Genomic DNA, 25,073 nt, shown 5'->3' with positions numbered 1-25,073 from the left:
GACCTCTCTAGAGGCCATATTTTTCATGAGATCTTCATGAAAATTAGTGAGAATGTTCACCTTGATGATATCTAGATAAAGTTCAAAACAGGGTCACGTACCTTCGAAAACTAGGTCAATAGGTCAAATAATAGAAAAACCTAGAGACCATATTTTTCAATGGATCTTCATGAAAATTGGTCAGAATTTTTATCTTGATAATATCTAGGTCAAGTTCAAAACTGGGTCACATGAGCTCAAAAACTAGGTCACTATATCAAATAATAGAAAAACCGACGTCATACTCAAAACTGGGTCATGTGGGAAGAGGTGAGCGATTCAGGACCATCATGGTCCTCTTGTTTTTTTGTTGTTTTTTTTTTTTTTTTTTGTTTTTTTTTTTTTGGTTTCTCTTTCAGGGTAACCACCATAATCATTCATTTCTCCTGGAATATATTTTTATTGATTTAGATAGAAATATTATTGAATTAATTTCTGTTTAAAGGGGACCAAGTATCAGCTTTGTGTAAACACATCGTATTATGAATGCATAGTCACGAAAACACTCGGAAATTTCGTGCAGGTTAAATTCCTCTCTGGTATATTGCCAGTATTAGTGTAGTCAACATGTCCGAGGCGTCCTCGTATTTTTTGCAAAGAGAAACACTGTACCGTATAAGAATGATGCTTAATGCATACTACAAAATATCAGTTTGAAGGTTATTTCAAGCATCATCATTTTTTTCATATTTCAGTTCGTTATTGTATACCGTAGTGCTGTATTACTGCATATTGAATATTTTCAATTGTCTTTGAAAAAAAATGTAATTAAAACGTAAAAACGCAAGGATTTAAAAAAGTATAAATCACGGTGGGATTCGAACCAACGCGACAATGGAAATATAAAAGAATCGCACATGTAAGGCTAACGCTCTAGACCTGTACTAATCTTCTACTTCGAAGTAAGCGGTTCAGTTAGTAGTATAATATAAAAGTGTTTACTTAGATTAATGATAATTATCGATTACCCTCCTGACTTGGACTCGTCCAAATAGTCACTCCGAAGTTATCAGACACGGACTGTACATTATACCATTTCAGTTCCTTCTTTATTTGATATAAACAATAAAATATTCAGACCTCATTTTTCAGCACTTTCGAGCATTTCAATGATATGAAAACCATATATGCTCGTTTAATATGACATGTCTTCTTGTCAAAGATAGAAAAATATTGACATGTTATGTTACATATAAGAAGAATAATCTGTTCTGAGAAACATCACCCTCTAAAAATGCTTCCATGAAACGAAGACAGGGGGTGAGTTTAGTTTTTACTCTCTGTAACAAATTTAAGTCCTTATTTCAAAAAAATTGGTTAAACTTCTTATGTATGCAGGTTTATCTGCAGAGGTAAGGCATTTCTTGACTAGAGAACTTTTGAAAGTTGTAAAATAGGACCGAATTTAACTGAAAGTGGACATATGTCTATATCCTTCCCAAACAGTTCCTCAGATTAAATAGCAGCTTATCTCTAGCCATGTTTCTGAAATATGAACCCAACTTAAAACTTACTTTTGAAGTGCTAAATTTGTTAATAGTCTGAAGACTGGCCAGTAATGTTGATACTGTAGTTATACCCCCACCAAACATGTTTGAGGGGGGTATATAGGAGTCAGTTTTGTCGCGTCCCGTCGCGTCCCGAAATCTATTATCTCAGTTATTACCAAATGGATTTGATTCAAACTTAAAATACATGTTCCACCTTATCACCCACATCATGTGACACAAGGTGCATAACTCTTGACACCAAGTTTTCATGAATTATGTCCCCTTTTACTTAGAATTTAAGGTTAATTTTGTTGTATTTTCACTATATCTCAGTTATTACTAAATGGATTTGATTCAAACTTAACCCTTAGCCTGCTGGCGGCAGATGATTCTGCCTTTGCGACCAGTGCAGACCAAGATCAGCCTGCACATCTGTGCAGTCTGATCATGGTCTGCACTGTTCGCTATTCAGTCAGTAAATTTTCAGTGAAAACCCCTTTGAGTAATAAGTGGTACTGTCCAAATTGAAAGATGGACCAGTCCATTATAGAAATATAGCAGGTTAAGGGTTAAAATAGATGTTCCACCTCATCACCCACATCATGTGACATAAGGTGCATAACTCTGACACCATTTTTTTTATGAATTATGCCCCTTTTTACTTAGAATTTAAGGTTGATTTTGATGTATTTTCACTTTATCTCAGTTACTACTGAATGGATTTGATTCAAACTTAAAATAGATGTTCCACCTCATCACCCACATCATGTGCCCACATCATGTGCCCACATCATGTGACACAAGGTGCATAACTCTTACACCAAGTTTTCATGAATTATGTCCCCTTTTACTTAAAATTTAAGGTTAATTTTGTTGTATTTTCACTATATCTCAGTTATTACTAAAAGGATTTGATTCAAACTTAAAATAGTTGTTCCACCTCATCACCCAGATGATGTGACATAAGGTGCTTAACTCTGACATAAAATTTTTATGAATTATGTCCCCTTTTACTTTAAATTTAAGGTTGATTTTGATGTATTTTCACTATATCTCAATTATTACAAAATGGATTTGATTCAAACTTAAAATAGATGTTCCACCTCATCACCCACATCATGTGACACAAGGTGCATAACTCTGACACCAATTTTTCATGAATTATGCCCCTTTTTACTTAGAATTTAAGGTTAATTTTGATGTATTTTCACTATATCTCAATTACTACTGAATGGATTTGATTCAGACTTAAAATAGATGTTCCACCTCATCACCCACATCATGTGACACAAGGTGCATAACTCTGACACTATTTTTCTTGAATTGTGTCCCCTTTTACCTAGAATTTAAGGTTAATTTTGATGTATTTTCACTATATCTCATTCTGATTGGCTTAGAGCCAAAGGGAAGTAACCTTTTTTTAACCTTTGTACTGAGTTTCTTCCCCTTAAATTCCAGGAATTAGTCTATTTTTAGAAATCCTATTTTTAGATTTTCAATATTTTAGGTATTTTTCTAACTTTTTTATTATAAGTCCTATGTAAAAATAAAAACATTTTTCCGTGGTAACATGGGTCGGTAAGACACTTTTTTGTATTCACTTTTAGTGTATCTCTAATATTAGAGATTTAATATATTTACTAGTATTACTATACTAGTATTATACTAGTATTACTTATATGTGGAAGCCCAGGATGAAGTACTCCAAAGTATTTTTAAGATTCCTTATGGTTGCCATTCTTCTGTGACAAGACCGTATGGTGGGGGTATGAGTCACTCCTGTGACAGTTCTAGTTAATGTTTCAGTCACACTACACCGTATAGCAATAACGGATGCCAAACGTATAGAAAAAAAGTTGCTGCAAAAAGTTATCCGGTGATGGAAGGCATCCCCCACTGCTGCTCGGTGTATGGGGCGCATTAAACGCACGATGACTGCTAGATTAACGCACATATACAGGACAAATAATGTTCAGTTAAAGGATATCTCCGTACTAATAACGGACTTGTAATGCATAAAACAGAAGCGCAACGCATGAGAAACTGACAAAACATTCTTGTTAGTTATCGTTCGTTGAACATACGTTATATCCGTTGCATGTCCGGTAGTAGTCTGGTCATAAATAAGGTCCACCAGACAAGAACGGATGCGAACCGGAAAAGTACAGAATAGGGAACGCACGAGTGACAAACAAAACGCATACAAGCGCATTGCTACCTTACATCTAACGGACAACTTTGTTTAGTGATGTACGTTCCAAATTTTGAACATGCTCAAAACCTTCCATTGGATGGAACAAACATCGCCGGACAAGGAACACAGGCGCAGCATGAGAAACAGATAAAAAAACGTATGCGAACAGACACAAATGGATTGAAAATTTTGTTATACTTTGAATGTCTGTTAACGCTATACCGTGTAATGTGACTGAGACTTAAACAGCTTTTTGATAATTAGTAGAAAAAAAAGAACACCTTGAATATTGCCAGTATCTTTGCAAAAATTGAAGGCTTGTTGGTAAAACTATTGAATCTCAGTACAACAGCAGTGTCTGTTATTTAGGGAGAAATTACTGAAGAGAATACAGACAGACATCATTGGGAGCAGGTATTTTGAATTTCATGATTGAAGAACATGATTGATGTGTAAATACAGGTATGGCTGCAAGTTGTAATAAAACTGGAAAGCTTTTAATAAAGGAATGCAAACTGGCTGATTTGTATCTTTATGCACATTTATTTCCTGCTGTTAGATCCTATTAAAACAGTTTTATGCATTTTGTGCATTTTATAATTTTTTATTAATTTTTTTTTTTTTTGGAATTTTTGGCTCACCTGACCCAAGAGTTTAAGCTGAGGGAGGGTTCGGTCTTTGGTATGCTTGATAGGTATTTATCAGAGTTTATCAAAATTGGTCAAAGCATTCTTGAAATGGACCGTTTACAAGTTTGCTCATATGGTCCTGTATGTTTAGGAGCCGAAATAGGAAAAAAAGCTTAAAACAAGGTTGTCTCATGAACCATTTCACGGTTGATCATCAGACTGTCAGAAGCAAGGTCAAAAGGTCACGGTCAGACGAGTAAGTTAGAGCCCTTGCGACTCTTCTTCTTTTGTTTTATATCAGTAGAAGATGATGTTAACAGACAAGCTTGTTTGAAACATGTTCCAACATTCTAGGTTTAAGGTGATTCTGCAGGTTTGGTAAACTGGAAGATATGGCCGCATGGCATAACGTTATTTATCCAGATAATGTAGAATAGCGCAAGGAATCTACATCCAGAAATGAAAATTATTGTATGCATTAATGGCAACTAAAGAGTAAATTTATTAAAACGACAATGTTACTATTTTTCCAAAGATAAAATGTGATTTTGAAAAGTTTTGACATGTTAAATATAAATTCTAAATTTTCTTCTTAACTCAACTTGGAATATGCAAATCTTGTTAATTATGGACAAATATCTCAAAACAAGGACATGGACCTATACATTTTATTTCACCAAATTATAGCCCATAATGTTAATTGACAACTGTGTGAAGTTTCATGACAATCCAAATTATAGAAAAAATTCTAATTGCAAAAATGTTATCAAAATTGTAAATTTTCCATATAGACTCCCATTATGAAAGCTTGTTTGAAGTCCTAGTTTTTTTTTTTCTCAAAACAATCCAGCAGAAAATCAAGCACATGACCCAATCTTTTCTATTTGCGTCATTTTTGTAGAGCCCACCTGCGTTGCGCTCGACATAGTCGTCACTTTTGGCGGGTCGGTGTATGTGTGTGCATGCGTCCGTGCATCCGTCCAATTTTGTATGGACCATAACTTTGACATGGCATTGCCTGGACCAATCTTGTTTATATTTGACTTGAATGTTTACCTCAATGAGAAGGAGTGTCGTGCTCAAAACCCATGTTCCTATCTCAAAAGCCATGATCACAGTTAGGATCAAAGGTCAAATTAAAGTTTGTCCAGAGCATTTCTTCTTCATGCATTGTGGGATCTTAATGTATCTTGGCATGAATGTTCACCATTATGAGACAGAGTGTCATGCGCAAGAACCAGGTCCCTATGTCTAAGGTCAAGGTCACACTTAGAGGCCAAATATACTAGTGGGCTTGACATTCTGCCTATGGGCATACAGAATGTATTTCTGTATTAATATATTCTGAAGTTTGAGTAATCAGCGTTGTCAGATTCTACATTGACATTATCAGTTTATTTTGTAGACTGCACAATGTCAGTGATGGGGCATCAGATGATCAGTGTAATACGGTGGGAAAAAAAAATTGACCAGAAAATGAAAAAAAAGCTTTTATTGTAACCTTTACCCTGCTGAATTTCTAAAATGGAGTACGTGATACATCTCAATTTGGGCAGCACCACTTATTATTCAAAGGAGAGTTCACTGAAAATGTACTGACTGAATAGCGAAAAAGTGCAGACCATGATCAGCCTGCATGGATGTGCAGGCTGATCTTGGTCTGCAGTGGTCGCAAAGGCAAAATTCACTTGCCGCCAACAGACTTATGGCGAAAGCCTTTATGTAAGGAGGACAATAAGTATATAGAACTTGAACAAAAGTTAAGATTTGTTCCCCTTGCTCTAATTTCATATCATAAAAACAAGACTATTGTTTGATCTGCATTTTCTGTAACAAGAATTTTCCTGGATTTCTCTTTAAATAAATTTTAAAGACAATACAATTCTTATTAAACATCATAATAAAAAGAGCATTCCAGGTGATAATAGATCTTTATTTTTAATTGTCCTGATTAGTTTGGAATTTAATGTGAAACAAAAAATAGTTTTGAAAGAGTATTTTCCATTGTAATTTTCACCCAGTATTTTGGACACCGAAAAGTTTGAAATTTAATGTCGGCATTATCTGTTTATATATTGTAATATATAGAACTTTCATGATAGTCTTAGTTGGCATAAAAACAACTTTTTCACATAAAAAAATTAAAAATGTTAAACAAATGAAACTTTTCACATGCCAGAATTTTACACAAGGTAAAATACAGTTTTGGCCATCAAAATTGACATTATTTTATAAGTTGTGTAAACACTTTAAAAGGTTCTTGCTACCATTCCTGTAGAACTATATAGAATGATGTGTAACTTAAATCTGGATCTGGAAAGATTAAATTGAAATTTACCAAAAACCCTGTTAATTAAGGATTTGGTGGATCATCCTGTACATAGGTTAATTATCAGCGTTTAAGGTATTGTCCGTAAGTATTGACCTGGCACTCATGAATATTCCGTATGTTTCCGTAAATTAATTTTCGGTGTCCGAACCCAAACTACGATATAACAATTGAAAAGCCAATTATATACCGTCATGTATCATGTGCAGATATAGCTGTGCGGACAAAGCGTTTTGCCAGTAAACTCAGGGTTGAGTGTTCGAGCCCTCTGTCTGCCCAATTTAATTTTTTTTTATTTTATCTGTAAAAGACGGAAACTTGTCACACATCATGATTTATCAACGAAATACTCTACTGTTGATTACCGTTCTTCTACATACATAAAACAGTTATACAAAATGTCGTTTAAAATCTTCAGGACCGGACAAGCATTCATTCATTCATTCATTCAACGGACAATTCAAGTATATTTTTATCGATGCAAAATGCAATGTTTCATGAAAAAATATATAATCATAGATTCAAATACAAACACAAGGAATCATATTTCAAAAAATGGTTAGAAAAGAATTCGAACCCATGGTAACGTGTTTCCAAGTCGGAGAGCTTACCACTTCACCACTGTGCCGTTGGTTCTCTAAATTGATTATTTTGATAAATCTAAATATTTTCAGGACACGAATATCACGTAAAATAACGAAAACGCCCGAAAATATTGGCGAAGATTAATGAGTGCCAGGTCAATACTTACGGACAATAGTTATCTGATTAGGGCATTTAGTGTTGTTTTTTTTTCAAATTGTAAAATCTGGTTATATATGGAATGTACTTACAGGGTATTTATGGACTATCAGCACTTAAAATATGTTAGTAAAGTTTACTTATGGGCTACTAGTGCGTAATACATGTTAGATTTTCACTAAAGGTATATTTTAATATGTGATTTTCGTAGCAAGAGTTATTTACTCATAATTAAGCATTTAGTTTGATAAACTTACTTTGCCTTGGAAATTATATAACTTTAAGAAGTGTTGTATATTATATTTGTTAAAGATTGTACATTTAGCCAAAAGTCATTACAGATTCGACAAGTTTGTAAAATTAGTCAGTAAATTAACATTAACTATTTTGCCTATCTTTGTTGCAACCAGGATAGATTAGCTTTCTACTCAATCCTCCATGCTTTTATTTAGTAGGTTTCATGTTGTAAATATAATATGAATAAAATATTGTTTAAACTAACCAGGATAAATTGAAAATAGATTAATTTGGAAGCTATAAATATGATCCTGACACACTGTTTCAAAACTTCCCCTTCAGTTCAAATTGTTGAAACATCCCATTATCCATCAAATGCAAATGTAATTAGAGAAATTATATTGAAATCAAATAGACATAGACCCTAAAAATTTCAATGATAGTATTACATTAAATAAAGTCTAGAAATTGATTTCCAAGTCCTTGAAATAACCAAAAATGATTTCACAAATGTGAAGTTTATGATAGTTTTGTTAATATCAATAACAGAAGTTTTAATTTTTAATTTAAAGTTGTGATCCACAAAGAATGACAACTCTTGCCTTGGGCTAGCACTTATAAGTAGAGATCTATTAGTTTACTTCCCTTGCAATTATACAATCGAGTGGAAAATGAAAACTGTATTAGACACAATATCATACTTTTTTGCACAACAAAATTATTTAGGATTTATTCATTTTAGTTTGATTTACCCCTCAAGACATGGTTCCTATGATTTTGTCAACTTACATATGGTAAAAAAATAACTTTTAACAAGCCAATAATAAAATGAAGTACCAGTATGTAAATAATAGTGCAGATAATACAGTTTTGCTTGCATCAAAATGTCACAATAGAAGCACTTTTGTAATACAGAACACCTGGTAGGATTAGTAAAGGTGCAATTATATTGATCTCTATTTCCTATGCCTAAATCAAAAGCAAAACGCAGTATTTCAATATTTTTATATAGAAGGGCATAATTATGAATTTTTATAAAAACAATAAAATGTACATTTCTGGTAGGGATCAGACCCTGTGTAATGGGTCTTTTGTTCCGTAAAATAAATCTCTGAATCAAACGCTGAATATATGAAACGTGAAAAATATCATAAAATATTTCTTAATGTGATTGACCACCTTTAATAACTACATTATACTATTTATAAAAAGAGAACGATAACGAAATATTATCGGTAAAGTCGATTATGTCTTTATTGGTAATTCAGGGTTTACTTCATGGTAAATAAGGATCTTTTATAGTCAATACGATTCAAAAGTAGTACAACTATTTTGTCACGGATAATGGTTTCACTACCCGATTCCCCTTTTCTCTATAATTACATTTAACATGTTATTGTTAAAAATACTGTTCGAGAGTAGTACCTACTATTAATGTCCTCGGGTTAGTAAAGTACAAACTACCGTGTATAATTATTTATTAAAATACTATTGGCTTTTCTTCAAAGTGTTGTTGTTATTGATTGGCTAAAAAAGGGGAGCGAAAACGCTGTAATTCAATTATTGATGACTGAAAGTAGTACAGATGGCTTCCTATCAGATATTTTCATTGTTTACTGGTAGTTTATGGCAGACATGTTTGTTTTAAGTGTGTTGTTGGATTTTTGAACAGATTCTCTTTGGAGTTAGGAATTGTGATTCAGAACCTACAGATTTTCTAAAGAATTGCATGATTTTCCTATGGTGTTGCATGATTTTACCCGGAATTTGCATGAGTTTCTTGTTCCAGTTTCACATGTTTTAAAGCTTTGATACTGTCATACAGGTGAACAGGTATATTGATTTTAAGCACAGTCATTTTCATGATAATTGCTCATGCAGGTTGAAAATACAAATAAATTGTGAAAGTTAGGGTGTTCAGTTGCAAATGAATTATTTTAGATTATATTGATAATTACAGGCTAAAGGTTAAATGCTTGACTAGATCTTTAAATTTTATGATGATTATAAATTTACCTGGGGAATGGGGGTCTGTCTGCACAAGGTGTAAACTTGAAAACAAATTCGGACAGTGTCATTTAAAATTTGAATTAATCACTGAAAATGTTAACAATATCAAATTTTGACAATAAAATAGGTCAGTAACTAGATTGTTTAATTCATGTATCCTTAGGCTAATTGTTGATAAAAATAATTAAGCAATTACTGTACTTATCCAAATGCATTGAATAAGTGAAGGTTTTCACGTTGGTGTAATCTTGTAGTTGGTACTACATGTATTACAATATTCTGTTTATCTTGTATCTCGAAAAGTTTATTTGTGGATATCTGTTGAAGTGTTATTATAAAGTAGAAATACAGTAAGATTTAAGTGTTTCAAGTACCAAGAATTCACTGGATACCTGTATTATAAACAAAAGTGAGGGCTTCTTTTTCTTTTCAGTAAGTTTTACACATTTTTTTTTTTTCAATTTTCACCATATTTTTTTTTTACCTTATTATAATGTAAAATTATTTGATGTAGTAATGTAGTTGACCTGTATCAAAATTTATATTTTTGGGCAAAACTGCAATTTTTTTAAGGACATGAATTCACTATAAATTTTGAAATTCAAAGATAAAACAAGTGTGAGATTTATTTGTCCTTTCAGACTTTAATTTCATAGATTAACACAACTGAATTCATGAGAATTCGACTCCTAAAATTGTATTGTTAGTATCATTTTTAAAGTTTGTGAAATTTTGTTGTTGTATTAATGCATGAATCATTATTAATGAAAGTGGGAGCATTAGATAAAATAAATATTAAAGTTTAACTAGAGGTCAAACCAGACTAGCATAATCAGATTTAGATATTATCTGAAAAGAAATTTTAAAAAGTACATGAAATTGTAAATATTTTAAGTAAGTGTGGTAAAAAAATACTATTTCAGTTAAAAATAAATAATAACTTACAAAAACTAAAACACAAATATTTGAGCCGCACCATGAGAAAACCAACATAGTGCATTTGCAACCAGCATTGATGCACACTGTGCATACACACAGTCTGGTCAGGATCCATGCTGTTCGCTTTCAAAGCTTATTGCAATTAGAGAAACCATAAGCGGACAGCATGGATGCTAACCATAACCAGACTGCGAGGATGTTGCAAATCGTGGCCTCAATGCAAAACTAGTCTATCTGCTTCTATTTCTATATACACATAGACTAGTTTCGCGTTGAGGCCACGATTAATGCAATATGTTGGTTTTCTTATAGTGAGGCTCAATTAGAATTATAATGCAGCGTATGTAGTTTCAGTATGTATGAAAATGGATCCTTCTTTTTTCGTATAAATTATGTTTTTATTAGTCATGCAAGTGTAAAATTATGTTTTCAGTGATGCAAAATCTGCCGAGAATGTGAAACCTCAAGGAGACCAAACGTCAGAAGTGATCGTCACACCTACTGATGCTGCTGCAGCCGGAGATATTGATATAACATTCGGTAAAGGTGACAATATGGGGAATAATAGTTCAGTGCCAGTCGTCGCTACCTCAATCCGAATGGAAAATGGAAATCCGGACAGACCAACTAGTTATGGGGATACAGTCAGAGAAAAAAAAGGTAACGTCATGATTGTTAGGATTGGGCTGCGAGGGGTACCTGGGAACCGGCAAGTCTCGTTTGTCTTAATAGGTACAGCGTAGAAATTTACTATTTGTTTCTGATAAGTCTTCTTCCAGAAGAGTGCAAGAAAAAATGTTTGTTGATAAATACAACTTAAATATGTATAAAAATCATTTTGTTCCCTTCATGATAGTTCAATATATTGTTTTTGTACAACAGTGATGTACAGTCTATTACATACTAATTGGAAATGTAAAATGGAATGTTGATGAGGAAGTTAAAATTTCAAGAGTTGTATGTGTGTTGAGAATATAATTACTTCAAGGGATAGGTGTTACTAAGTGTGATTCAATAATAATAAAATTGCTATTAATAACAAAATGTAGTCTGGTCTACCTAAAAATAACATGTTTGTTTATAATTATCATCAATCATGTGTTGATGGGATGTTTCAGATCTCAAGCAGTTTCTAACAGATTTTCTGTCAAATCAGCAGATATATAGAGGATGCAGGATCAAAATTTCTTTCGCCAAGTTAACACCATAATTATCATGTGTGTGGTAATTTTCATGAGTGAAAGATATTTCAGTCTTGGATGCAGAACAAAAATTTCAGTTTATTTCAAGTATGTTAAATGGTTTTAACGTAATTATTATGTCTCCCCAAGGAGACATATTGTTTTTGCCCTGTCCGTCCGTCCGTCCTTCCGTCCGTCCGTCCGTCCGTACGTCACACTTCGTTTCCGAGCAATAACTGGAGAACCATTTGACCTAGAACCTTCAAACTTCATAGGGTTGTAGGGCTGCTGTAGTAGACGACCCCTATTGTTTTTGGGGTCACTCCGTCAAAGGTCAAGGTCACAGGGGCCTGAACATTGAAAACCATTTCCGATCAATAACTAGAGAACCACTTGACCCAGAATGTTGAAACTTCATAGGATGATTGGCCATGAAGAGTAGATGACCCCTATTGATTTTGGGGTCACTCCGTCAAAGGTCAAGGTCACAGGGGCCTGAACATTGAAAACCATTTCCGATCAATAACTAGAGAACCACTTGACCCAGAATGTTGAAACTTCATAGGATGATTGATCATGAAGAGTAGATGACCCCTATTGATTTTGGGGTCACTCCATCAAAGGTCAAGGTCACAGGGGCCTGAACATGGAAAACCATTTCCGATCAATAACTAGAGAACCACTTGACCCAGAATGTTGAAACTTCATGGGATGATTGTACATGCAAAGTAGATGACCCCTATTGATTTTGGGGTCACTCCATTAAAGGTCAAGGTCACAGGGGCCTGAACATTGAAAACCATTTCCGGTCAGTAACTTGAGAACCACTTGACCCAGAATGTTGAAACTTCATAGGATGATTGCTCATGCAGAGTAGATGACCCCTAACAATTTTGGGATCACTCTGTGAAAGGTCAAGGTCACAGGGGCCTGAACATTGAAAACCATTTTCTGTCAGTAACTTGAGAACCACTTGACCCAGAATGATGAAACTTCATAGGATGATTGTTCATGCAGATTAGATGACCCCTAACGATTTTAGGGTGACTCTGTTAAAGGTCAAGGCCACAGGGGCCTGAACATGGAAAACCATTTCCAATCAATAACTTGAGAACCTCTCGACCCAGAATGTTGAAACTTCATAGGATGATTGTTCATGCAGAGTAAATGACCCCTATTGTTTTTGGGGTCACTCCGTTAAAGGTCAAGGTCACAGAGGCCTGAACATTGATAACCAGTTCCGATCAATAACTTGAGAACCACTTGACCCAGAATGTTGAAACTTCATAGGATGATTGAACATGCAGAATAGATGACCCCTATTGATTTTGGGGTCAGTCTATTAAAGGTCAAGGTCACAGTGGCCTGTTCATGTAAAATCATTTTTTGGAAATAACTCGAGAACCACTTGACCTACAATGTTGAAACTTAATAGGATGATTGGACATGCAGAGTAGATGACCCCTACTTATTTTGAGGTCACTTGATTAAAGGTCAAGGTCACAGGAGCCTGAACAGTGACTTGAGAACCACTAGGCCAAGAGTGTTGAAATTTAGCGGGATGACTGGACATGCCAAGTAGATGATCCCTATTGCAGCCAACCATCAGTGTCTCTTTGACTTTCGCTCCTGACCCCTATTAACTTCTTGCCTATAGGACTTTGCATTGGGGGAGACATGCGCTTTTTTACAAAAGCATTTTCTAGTTGCATTCATTTTTAGCTCGACTATTCAAACTTCACATTGTGTCTTCGGGGTTATAAAACTAGTTGATAGCAGCAAGTCCCATAACTTTGACCTTCATTTTGGCCAAATTATGCCCCCTTTTGGACTTAGCAAATTCTGGTTAAAGTTTTGCGTGCAAGTACATACAGCTATTTCTAAAAGGCATATAGATTTGAAACTTATTTTTTCTTTTTCTAGATCAATTACTAACCTCACTGGATCAAGTCCCATAACTCTGGCATGTATTTTGGGCAAATTATGCCCCCTTTTGGACTTTGAAAATTCTGGTTAAAGTTTTACATGCAAGTTTCTACCTCCAAAACTAATGCAGATATTGAATTGAAACTTCACATGTGCCTTCGAGGTTATAAAACTAGTTAAGAGGAGCAAGTCCCATAACTGATATGCATTTTGGTCAAATTATTCCCCCTTTTGAACTAAAAACTCTTTTGATATTTAACCTTTTTGGGTAATATTTTCCTGCTTCTGGGACAATATTTCGAATAGTCGAGCTTGGCTGTCTTATGGACAGCTCTTGTATGTATGCATCTTCACATGTGACAATAAAATGAGAAATAGTTCTATGAGATGTTTAGATTTCATTTCTATTATAAACTGGTATCTTTATGTTTGTTTAGGTATTTATATGCATCTTGATCTGTTCTGAAGTGCATTTTAGGAAGGATTTATGATTCTCCATAATTCATTCTCTTCCATTGTCAAAAGTAGTTTCCTCCCAGTGAAAACAGATTGATGTATTGACAGTTTGAAACAGTTTTATTGCACCCATAAATTACAGTATTTTACTGAAAAGTAAAGAATACTTGAAGATTCAGTCAGTAATAAATGACCTTTAAAGGTACAGGTAAACTGCAGTAAGCTACCTTAAAGACCTGCTTCTAGTCCTATTTTTTAACCTTAAATTGTCACTGAAAAAGCATAAAATCCTGACTGTGAACAATGACACCTGTCAAAATTGGAGTCGATTTTAATTTAAAGTTCTATATAAAATACCTGTGGTTTTGCCTGCTAAAGTGTGGCACATGGCAGTTAATTGCTACCAGTTGTAATCATGGGTTGCGTACACAACTCTTGTGTTTATGCAACCCATGATTACAATAGGTAACAGTTAACGGCCACGTACCACACTTTAGCACACAAAGCCACAGGTATTTTATATAGAATTTTATATAAAATAGACTCTATTTTGACAGGCGTCACTGTTCATAGTCAGGACTTCCATGCTTTTTCAGTGACAATTCAAGGTTAAAAGGTAGGATGGGAGCAGGGCTTTAACTACCATCCATTTAGAAATTAGAGACTTAAATCTAAGTCATTTTTACCAAAGGAAACAATCCTTCTTTAGAGTAAAATTGTTGAATGAGCACCATTTGTCAGTTCTAGTACTCTCCATGTTATATTAATGCAGTGGAAAAGATTGCATTTACCTGCTAAACAGGATAACACTGCTGTGCATCTAACAATCCTGAAATTGTTTTCTTTGATTTTCTCATATCTCTAGGTATTTTTTATGCCCCCAGCATCTACTGATGCGGGAAGCATATAGTGATTGTCCTGTTTGTCCATCCGTACAAGGTTAACCTGACCGTTTCGTCTAGCATCAATACCCCTTACTAGAATGACTTGATACTAATGCAGATGTAACCTGTGACCATTCCTTATCTTCAGACATCACCTGACCTCAGTTTGACCTTGACCTTGACCTCATTTTGGACTTAGGTTGCTTAATATGGGCCATTTCTTGGTTAACCAAATGGGACCGTTTCGTCTAGCATAGATACCCCTTACAAGAATGAATTGATACTAATACAGATGTAAACTGTGACCGTTCCTCAACTTCAAACATCACCTGACCTCAGTTTGACCTTGACCTCGTTTTGGACTTAGGTGCAAAATCTATCGACAAGGATGCCACTGGGGGCATCCGGCGTTTATTGCTACTTGTTTTCCATACTTTTAAACAGTCCTGAGCAGCGTTAAAGTGTTTGTTAGATATATATATATATATACATGCAATTAACATCTAAAACTTTTCAGTAATTATAAGGTTTAAATGTGTAGAAATGCTTTGCTTGTCTGGATCCATGCTGGTCGCAAGTGCACTATGTTGGTTTTCTCATGGTCCTGCTCATTTTATGTTCTAATGTTCACTGTTACTTAGCCTAATCAAAGCAGATGTTACCAAATTATTGTGTTAAGTATCCTATAATAAAATCTCTGTATTATCATCTTATAACTGTAGCGTCTTATGTATTCTCTTATATAGATATAGATGACCTGCTGCCAGCCACGTCAGAATGGACCACAGAGATGAATGGTACAGTGAAGATACGTATGGGAGACACTGGCCCAGCATCTTCAAAGCCGACCACTATTCCTACTGTGCTCAGGAATACTGTCAGCAGGTTACCAAATCATCTAGCTTTAGGTGAAGTATAAAGTTCAAATGCTTTGTCCAGATGTGCCTGTTACCATTGATTAATTTCTTTATAACTGAAGTTAAGACTGTATGCCTGCCTTACCCTGTTTAAATGTGCAAGGTGCTTTTCATTTACTTTTTACTTTGAATTACACCTTACCCCTGTTTAAACTTTAAACATTGCCCATAATTATTTAAGACCAAATGTGTTCCTTACCTCATTTTAACATGCCCTTGATTTAATTTCTTTTTCTGTAGTCTGTATGATAAATAGTGCATTCTCTGTAGAGGGACACTGCAGTGAAGACAAATCTTTTGTACAGTGGTTGTTGCTGTGATTGGGGTAATTTCTTTATTCCGAAAGAAATTATCTTCCCTGTTCAGAGGGTCCTTGTATTAAGGCATTAATTTGATTATTGTGCTATGATGGTTCCAATGATTCTTAAGTTGGTTAAAAAAAAGTTTTAATTACTAGAAATGATTAAAATTAATTTATTTACCCCACATTATAGCTGTGAAAAGGGATGGTGAGTGGAAGAAGTGGACATACAAGCAATATTATGACCAGTCAGTCCAGGCGGCTAAAAGTTTTATAAAGGTAAATTGATATCCAGATGATGTAGTGTCCTTAAATGTCTTACTATCACATGTGGATAATATACAGAGTTACAGTGTTTATGCATAAAATTTTATAATTTCAAATAGACCAAGGTAAAAATTTACCATCATTTGCTTTTCAGTTTAATGAAGTGGGAAAATTGTAGATTATGTATGAGTTAATTAGTAGAATCATATTTAAGTCATTGCTACCTAGGTACCCATCTGGGATGAAAAATGGGATCTTCCTCCATTTTCAAAAGCTGGAAAGTCTCCATGTGACATATGATTGTGTGGGTGTTATGTTGGTGGGTGTTATGTTGATGGGTGTTATGTTGAACTATTTCCTGTGAAATCAAAAGTAGAATCTACGCAAAAAGCGAATTATTTCAGTATTATAAACCATACCTCAGTATTCGAGTTCTTTTTTGATTGGATGATAACTGAATATTAGAATATGAGTTTGGAGACCAAATATTTTAATACCAGGACTACCGGTAGTTGCCATCCCTAGATACTTGTGTTAAGGACAATAAGAAATGTGTTTGCTACTGCTGTTGTTTACAGTACATATGTGTACTGATACTTGTGTTAAGGACAATAAGAAATGTGTTTGCTACTGCTGTTGTTTACAGTACATATGTGTACTGATACTTGTGTTAAGGACAATAAGAAATGTGTTTGCTACTGCTGTTGTTTACAGTACATATGTGTACTGATACTTGTGTTAAGGACAATAAGAAATGTGTTTGCTACTGCTGTTGTTTACAGTACGTATGTGTACTGATACTTGTGTTAAGGACAATAAGAAATGTGTTTGCTACTGCTGTTGTTTACAGTACATATGTGTACTGATACTTGTGTTAAGGACAATAAGAAATGTGTTTGCTACTGCTGTTGTTTACAGTACATATGTGAACTTTGCTTGATTTCAGCTTGGACTGGAACCTTGTCATGGTATGGGTATATTAGGATTTAATTCTCCAGAATGGTATCTGTCTTATATAGGAGCTATCTTTGCTGGGTAAGTATTGGAAGTTAGTGGATCTGTACCGGCTGCAGATTAAATACTTGCATGTTTATGCATATGTGCTGTGGAAATAAGCATCTTTGAGAAAATAAATATGTTGAAAACTTCAGATTTTACAAGTACAGTTGAGTGTGCATGACTGTATCTGAATTCAAGCACCTCAAAGGCTTGTTTGAATAAATAAGAAGTCTTATCTGTACAGTGTCAATGCCAGGGTAAAGAACAATTAATTTGCCGCTGCATTTTAATCAGAAATTTATGTCCATAATTTCAGTTGTAGACACTCCAGTCTTGAAGATAGACTGGGAAAAAAAAGAACAAAACATGTTACACACATTTGTATTTTGGGATCATTGCACTCACATGATTGTATACATGTCCTATGTGTATTGACACAACATTCAACTAATTTTACCTGTTTGTACCTGTCATTACATAACTGAAATACTGTTGAAAAACGGCATTAAACCCAAAAACAAATTACTTATTTGTAATCTTTGAAATCTTGTTATGGATGTGGAATTCTTCCTGTGAGGACACCATCCAGCTGGCTTATGGAAGGTTGGTGGTTCTGTCCAGGTGCCCGCCCTTGGCTGAAACGGTGCTTGGAGGGACACCTTGGGTCTTCCTTTACTGTCAAAGGCACAACAGTTTTAATCAGGATGGTTAATGTTCTCTGTGAGGATTGGCAGAGAAGGCAGTTCCTCTAAGGGCATTCGTCCTCCACCACCTGTACATGTGGGGAAGATGTAAGTAACTTGCCACAAAAAGGTATTAGTACTTGTAAGGAATTTAGGAAAACTGGCTTTGTTCATTGTCTACTGTTTATATGCAAAATGTTAAAAAAGATGAAAACCCCAGTCAGATGATTTTGAATTTCTTTTGTTTATTTCAGGGGTAAAGCGACCGGGATTTACACAACTAACTCTGCAGAAGCATGTGAATATGTGTTGAGTGATTGTCAAGCTAATATTATTGTTGTAGAGAATCATATGCAGCTTCAGAAGATCATTAAAGTGTGGGGAAACTTGCCTCATTTAAAGGCTATAGTACAATACACAGGCGAAGTGGCGGAAAGAAGGGAAGGAATCTATTCTGTAAGTCAGATTGTTATTGTATAATATATTGTAAGTGTGGGGAAACTTGCCTCATTTAAAGGCTATAGTACAATACACAGGCGAAGTGGCGGAAAGAAGGGAGGGAATCTTTTAATCTGTTAATGTGGGGTAATATACTGTGCGGGGAAATTTACATAATTAATTTCAGGGTTATTAGACCATAATGGGTGAAGTGGAGGAAAGAAGGGAGGGAATCTATTGGGTAAGTTATTTAAATGCTATGATACAATACTTTGGTGAAGTAACAGAAAGAAGAGAGTGAATCTATTCAGTGAGTCAGATTATTGCTTTATGATATAATGAAAGTGTGGGGAAACTTACCTCATTTGAAGGCCAGATAAAACAACTGGGTAAAGTAGCAGAAAGCAGGGAGGGTATATGTACTGTAATATAATAGAAGGATGTAGTAACAGAAAGAAGAGAGGGAATCTGTTCAGCAAGTCTTTGAAAGACTCAAATGCCATACACTTGAAAGTAGTGGAAAGTAGAGTAAGAGTCTGTTCCATGTGTCCATTAAAGTCATTGAAGTTGTTGAAAGAAAAGAGATAATCTGTTCAGTAAATCATCTAAGGGCTCTAATGCAATACAAGGGTTAAAGACTTCCAGTTTATTGTAACATATGAATAAAAGACCAACCACAAAATTAATGAAGACCACTTTATGGCTTTTCCTACCATAGTCTTTATATACATTAATTATACTTTACTGAATATTTCATATATTTGTCTATAAAATATTTGCAGACATATCCACATGCAAAATGTCTGCTTCAGGTGTTTTGCTACTTTCTTGTCAAGCAAAAATATTAACTTACACACTACTGCAGATACCTCAAAATATCACTGCATGTATGTGTGTTTATTTTGTTAATGCAAACTGAAAATTATTTTTCAGTGGGATGAGTTTTTAGCCTTATCAAAAGAAGTACCTGACTCAGAATTAGAGAATCGATTCAAGATGCAGGCTCCTAACACATGCTGTTCTCTTATATACACGGTAGGTTATTAATGATTCAAAGCTATAGCCTTCCAGATTAACATTATTTTTTTATGAATTTTTAAAAGGCTTTCTTCATTAATTGCAATCAATTGAAATTTTGAAGAGATTCTGTGCATTTTTGGAACTTATTGATCTATAATTACACTCCTGTAGTGACTACACTACACTGTAGTTAATCAGATATGTAGAAAATTCTCACAATCATTTGTCATGCTATAACACAAAAGGAATTGACCTTTACTTTATATCATACACATTCAGATATATACATAACCCTTTCTAAAATGCACTGGTCCATCATTCAGTTTGGGCAATAACATTTATCATTTGAAGGGGAGTTTACTGCAAATTTATTGACTGAATAGCGAACAATGCAGACCATGATCAGCCTACATAGATTTGCAGGCTGTTCTTGTTCTGCACTGGTCGCAAAGGCAGAATCACTTGCTGCTGGCAGGCTAAAGGTGAAATCTGGTCTTTAAGTTTTGATATACAATGTTCAAAACATAGATGCCATGTTTAATACGAGATATTTTTTGATATACTTACAGTCGGGAACAACTGGAAATCCTAAAGCTGTGATGATAAGCCATGATAACGTAAGTTACTTTGTTTAAATGAAGTTCAAAAATCTTTACTGTAGTTATATTTGCTCTTTCCTAAACTGTGGTATCATAAATGTAGTTATTGATTAGTCTTATATGTATTATTCAGACCAACTTCTCTATACTCATCCAATTTAAAATGATTAAGTAAACCCAAGATTTCAAGCGATCCAAACAGAAGATTTAAGGAAAATGTTCAGGGATCATAATCAATTGCTAGAATGGCAGTAGTCAAGGGGTACTCGAGCTTATTGGGTGCTTCAATGTAAAAAGAACTTATATTGGGCCAAGACGAGTGTTTAGTTTAGAAAAGTTTCTGCTTTTAACAGATTTTAGTTAAGAAAAAGGTTAAGATTGTTCGTAAATGTTTTCTTAAATTTATTTTTGTCATTCCTTAGTGTACATGGACAGCAGAACAAACGGGGAAACAATTACAATACAGGGAAGGCACGGAAATTAGCGTGACATTCCTTCCACTGAGTCACATTGCAGCACAGATGTTGGACATTCTGATACCACTCAGATTTGGCATTTCTGTTTATTTTGCTCAGCCAGATGCTTTAAAGGTGAATCTTTTGGTTTTCCTCAAAATTTAGAACAAAGAATTTCAATTTTGGTTTTATTACCGTAGATACCCATGTATAATGCGCAGTTTTTTGACCCCCGGGACCACCCCGAAACGTGGGTGCGCATAATACACAGGTATAGACAATTTTCCAACTTCAAAACAAGTTTGTTACCGATGTTCGCCGTTTTGGTAAAGGGAAACTACTCCCCGCACTTACTGTCACCGCTAAAATCTAAGATTGCCGTTACGCTCCGTAAAAGATCGAATGGTTTATTTTTCTTTCAAACAAAATTAATTTCATATAAATTTAAAAGTATTTTGATGAAAGAAATGTTAATAAATCACAAAAATTATGATACTAATTAAAGATCGAGAATTATCTTTAACCGAGATCAAACTGTGAACAACATAATTGACACGAGGTGACACTTTAATTGCCGGTAATTACTGGCTATTTGATCGTGACAAAAAGACTATCACACCTTTTGTTATTGGTTTGAATTGAGAAGCTCCTGTCATTTTAAAAGATACCATTCCGAAATATTGAATCAGCTACTGTTTATTTATTCAAAATAGTTAATTAAAAAGGTAAAACAACAAATAAAACAATATTTTACTGGTTTTATTTTCGAGAAAACAAAAATCGATAGTACCGCGAGACCGATGCTGCTCTCTGCCGCAGAACTAAAATTTATTACCGGTGTCAATGTAAACTCTACTTTCGTTTTCCATCCACCTCAAAATTGACCAAAAATTTTTTTCCCAGGATTTTGGGCCAAAATCGGGGGTGCGCATTATACACGGGTGCGCATTATACATGGGTATCTACGGTAACTGATGTTGAAAGACAACATTTCCATTTGAAAATGTCCATAAAGTTTCGAAACTATTTTTCGTAATTTTCAATTGGCCAGAACTTTGCTCAGTGAAAAATACATTTTGCCCTTAAAATTGACATTATTGAAGTTTAAAGGACAATCCGTATTGTTTTAAGAAATCACCTAAAGGACTGCAAAAATGGTTTCTTAACAGATTTGGTAAATTTTGAAAGACAAGAAATATGTTGATATAACACAGGCATGTTGATGTACCATAGGCATCAAGTTTGGAGTGTGATAAATATCCAAGTACAATCTCTATTTTATTACTACAGAAACAATCCAGATAACTAACATTTATAAACATAAAAAGACTTGCAAATACTGTGTATAAAGTCATTAAACCATCATTTTCTGCTATTATGGCCAAAAAATACTGAACTAAAGGTAATTCTGGGAAAGTTTTGGGGGAATACTGTTAACTTGTTTTGCCTTTTTTTTCATAACATTTTTAGCTCACCTGTCACAAAGTGACAAGGTGAGCTTTTGTGATCGCGCGGTGTCCGTCGTCCGTGCGTGCGTGCGTGCGTCCGTAAACTTTTGCTTGTGACCACTCTAGAGGTCACATTTTTCATGGGATCTTAATGAAAGTTGGTCAGAATGTTCATCTTGATGATATCTAGGTCAAGTTCGAAACTGGGTCACGTGCCTTCAAAAACTAGGTCAGTAGGTCTAAAAATAGAAAAACCTTGTGACCTATCTAGAGGCCATATATTTCACAAGATCTTCATGAAAATTGGTCAGAATGTTCACCTTGATTATATCTAGGTCAAGTTCGAAACTGGGTCACGTGCCGTCAAAAACTAGGTCAGTAGGTCTAAAAATAGAAAAACCTTGTGACCTCTCTAGAGGCCAAATATTTCACAAGATCTTCATGAAAATTGGTCAGAACGTTCATCTTGATGATATCTAGGTCAAGTTCGAAACTGGGTCATGTGCCGTCAAAAACTAGGTCAGTAGGTCAAATAATAGAAAAACCTTGTGACCTCTCTAAAGGCCACATTTTTCATGGGATCTGTATGAAAGTTGGTCTGAATGTTCATCTTGATGATATCTAGGTCAAGTTCGAAACTGGGTCACGTGCGGTGAAAAACTAGGTCAGTAGGTCTAAAAATAGAAAAACCTTGTGACCTCTCTAGAGGCCATATATTTCATGAGATCTTCATGAAAATTGATCAGAATGTTCACCTTGATGATATCTAGGTCAAGTTCGAAAGTGGGTCACGTGCCATCAAAAACTAGGTCAATAGGTCAAATAATAGAAAAACCTTGTGACCTCTCTAGAGGCCATATTTTTCATGGGATCTGTATGAAAGTTGGTCTGAATGTTCATCTTGATGATATCTAGGTCATTTTCGAAAGTGGGTCACATGCCTTCAAAAACTAGGTCAGTAGGTCAAATAATAGAAAAACCTTGTGACCTCTCTAAAGGCCATATTTTTCATGGGATCTGTATGAAAATTGGTCTGAATGTTCATCTTGATGATATCTAGGTCAAGTTCGAAACAGGGTCATGTGCGGTCAAAAACTAGGTCAGTAGGTCTAAAAATAGAAAAACCTTGTGACCTCTCTAGAGGCCATACTTGTGAATGGATCTCCATAAAATTTGGTCAGAATGTTCACCTTGATAATATCTAGGTCAAGTTTGAAACTGGGTCACGTACCTTAAACAACTAGGTCAGTAGGTCAAATAATAAAAAAACCTTGTGACCTCTCTAGAGGACATTCTTTTCATGGGACCTGTATGAAAGTTGGTCTGAATGTTCATCTTGATGATATCTAGGTCAAGTTTGAAACTGGGTCAACTGCAGTCAAAAACTAGGTCAGTAGGTCTAAAATTATTAAAATCTTTTGACCTCTCTAGAGGCCATATTTTTCAACGGATCTTCATGAAAATTGATCTGAATGTTCACCTTGATGATATCTAGGTCAGTTTCGAAACTGGGTCACATGCGGTCAAAAACTAGGCCAGTAGGTATAAAAATAGAAAAACCTTGTGACCTCTCTAGAGACCATATTTTTCATGAGATCTTCATGAAAATTAGTGAGAATGGTCACCTTGATGATATCTAGGTAAAATTCAAAACAGGGTCACGTACCTTCGAAAACTAGGTCAATAGGTCAAATAATAGAAAAACCTTGTGACCTCTCTAGAGACCATATTTTTCAATGGATCTTCTTGAAAATTGGTCAGAGTTTTTATCTTGATAATATCTAGGTCAAGTTCAAAACTGGGTCACATGAGCTCAAAAACTAGGTCACTATGTCAAATAATAGAAAAAATGACGTCATACTCAAAACTTGGTCATGTGGGAAGAGGTGAGCGATTCAGGACCATCATGGTCCTCTTGTTTTAATATTTATTGTGGCCCACACTAAATATAAAAGAAGTTATGAATTTAAGATGTTCCTTTTACCACCCTTGGGAGTTGTTTAAACTGATGTATGATATGAGTAAACCTGTCTTGTATTTAATAAGAAATCAAGGAAAACCCATGCTATAGCAAAGGTAGATCAGACAGTAAGTTTATACAGTTGAACTTCGTTCTCTCAAAGTTGGACAGGGCCAGTCCCGGTTATTGGTAGTTTGAGCCATTGAGTAATATACATTGTTTACAGATTTTGGCAGGACTTGATCTATTTATGACTTCTAACAAAGAGTTTTGTTTGAATTATCTGAGTTCAAGCGAATGAAGTTCAATTGAACTTAAAAGTCTGGAAATATATTCAGGGAACACTAGTAGAAACTCTCAAAGAGGTGCGGCCAACAGGATTGCTTGCAGTGCCGAGGGTATGGGAGAAAATCATGGAGAAAATGCAGGGAGTTGCCGCCCAGACGACAGGTGTGAAACGTAAAATTGCTGTCTGGGCCAAGGAGAAGGGAAAGAAAGGAGCAGAGGCTCAAAGGAGTGGGTGAGAGTAAAGTCTTGTTCTACCTTAAAATGTTTGTTATTTGTCACTTAATAGACATAGTAATAGCAGTAATTTTCCCTTTATCTGTCTTAACATTTCGTTTCTCTGCTATGGTTTTTGAATCAAGAGATTGTCTAGGCTCATGAAACATATTAAAACTATTATGTGTGACTAGAAAGCATGTTGCATGCAAGAATGAGGTGACCATTTGAATTTATTTTTCAATGAAATCATTGTCATTCAATTTCTCAGCATGATATCACTTCGGCACAGTAATGTTTTGTGAGTACTGTCGCTGTGATTCAATGAGTTCTAAGCAATATATATATATATATATATATGTATGTAGAGCAAGTGCATGTGGTCTGTAAAATATGAAGGAAAATTCTGAAACATTATTCACCATGTAAA

The 25,073-nt window shown here is 34.8% G+C and overlaps 1 protein-coding gene across 9 annotated transcripts in view; it reads left to right on the top strand.

Annotated features, from left to right (window-relative positions):
* Nucleotides 1–25,073, top strand: part of LOC123522822 (long-chain-fatty-acid--CoA ligase ACSBG2-like) — a 72,871-nt gene that overhangs the window by 36,911 nt on the left and 10,887 nt on the right. For 5 of the 9 annotated variants that reach the window (XM_053549585.1, XM_053549583.1, XM_053549586.1 and 2 more), the window contains exons 3-12: nt 4,093–4,137; nt 11,042–11,268; nt 15,802–15,963; nt 16,467–16,552; nt 17,487–17,575; nt 18,477–18,678; nt 19,594–19,695; nt 20,250–20,297; nt 20,702–20,869; nt 24,481–24,662. In XM_053549585.1, the coding sequence (XP_053405560.1) occupies nt 4,093–4,137; nt 11,042–11,268; nt 15,802–15,963; nt 16,467–16,552; nt 17,487–17,575; nt 18,477–18,678; nt 19,594–19,695; nt 20,250–20,297; nt 20,702–20,869; nt 24,481–24,662 (1,311 nt within the window). Of the gene's footprint in view, nt 1–4,092; nt 4,138–9,290; nt 9,485–9,731; nt 10,102–11,041; nt 11,269–15,801; nt 15,964–16,466; nt 16,553–17,486; nt 17,576–18,476; nt 18,679–19,593; nt 19,696–20,249; nt 20,298–20,701; nt 20,870–24,480; nt 24,663–25,073 lie in introns of those variants that run through there. The other 4 variants (XM_053549587.1, XM_053549588.1, XM_053549590.1 and 1 more) reach the window with 3 other exon arrangements.

Source organism: Mercenaria mercenaria, chromosome 8 (assembly GCF_021730395.1).
Source record: "Mercenaria mercenaria strain notata chromosome 8, MADL_Memer_1, whole genome shotgun sequence".
NCBI classification, from domain to species: domain Eukaryota; kingdom Metazoa; phylum Mollusca; class Bivalvia; order Venerida; family Veneridae; genus Mercenaria; species Mercenaria mercenaria.
Note: the sequence above shows the minus strand (reverse complement) of the source record. Positions and strands in the feature narration are given on the sequence as shown.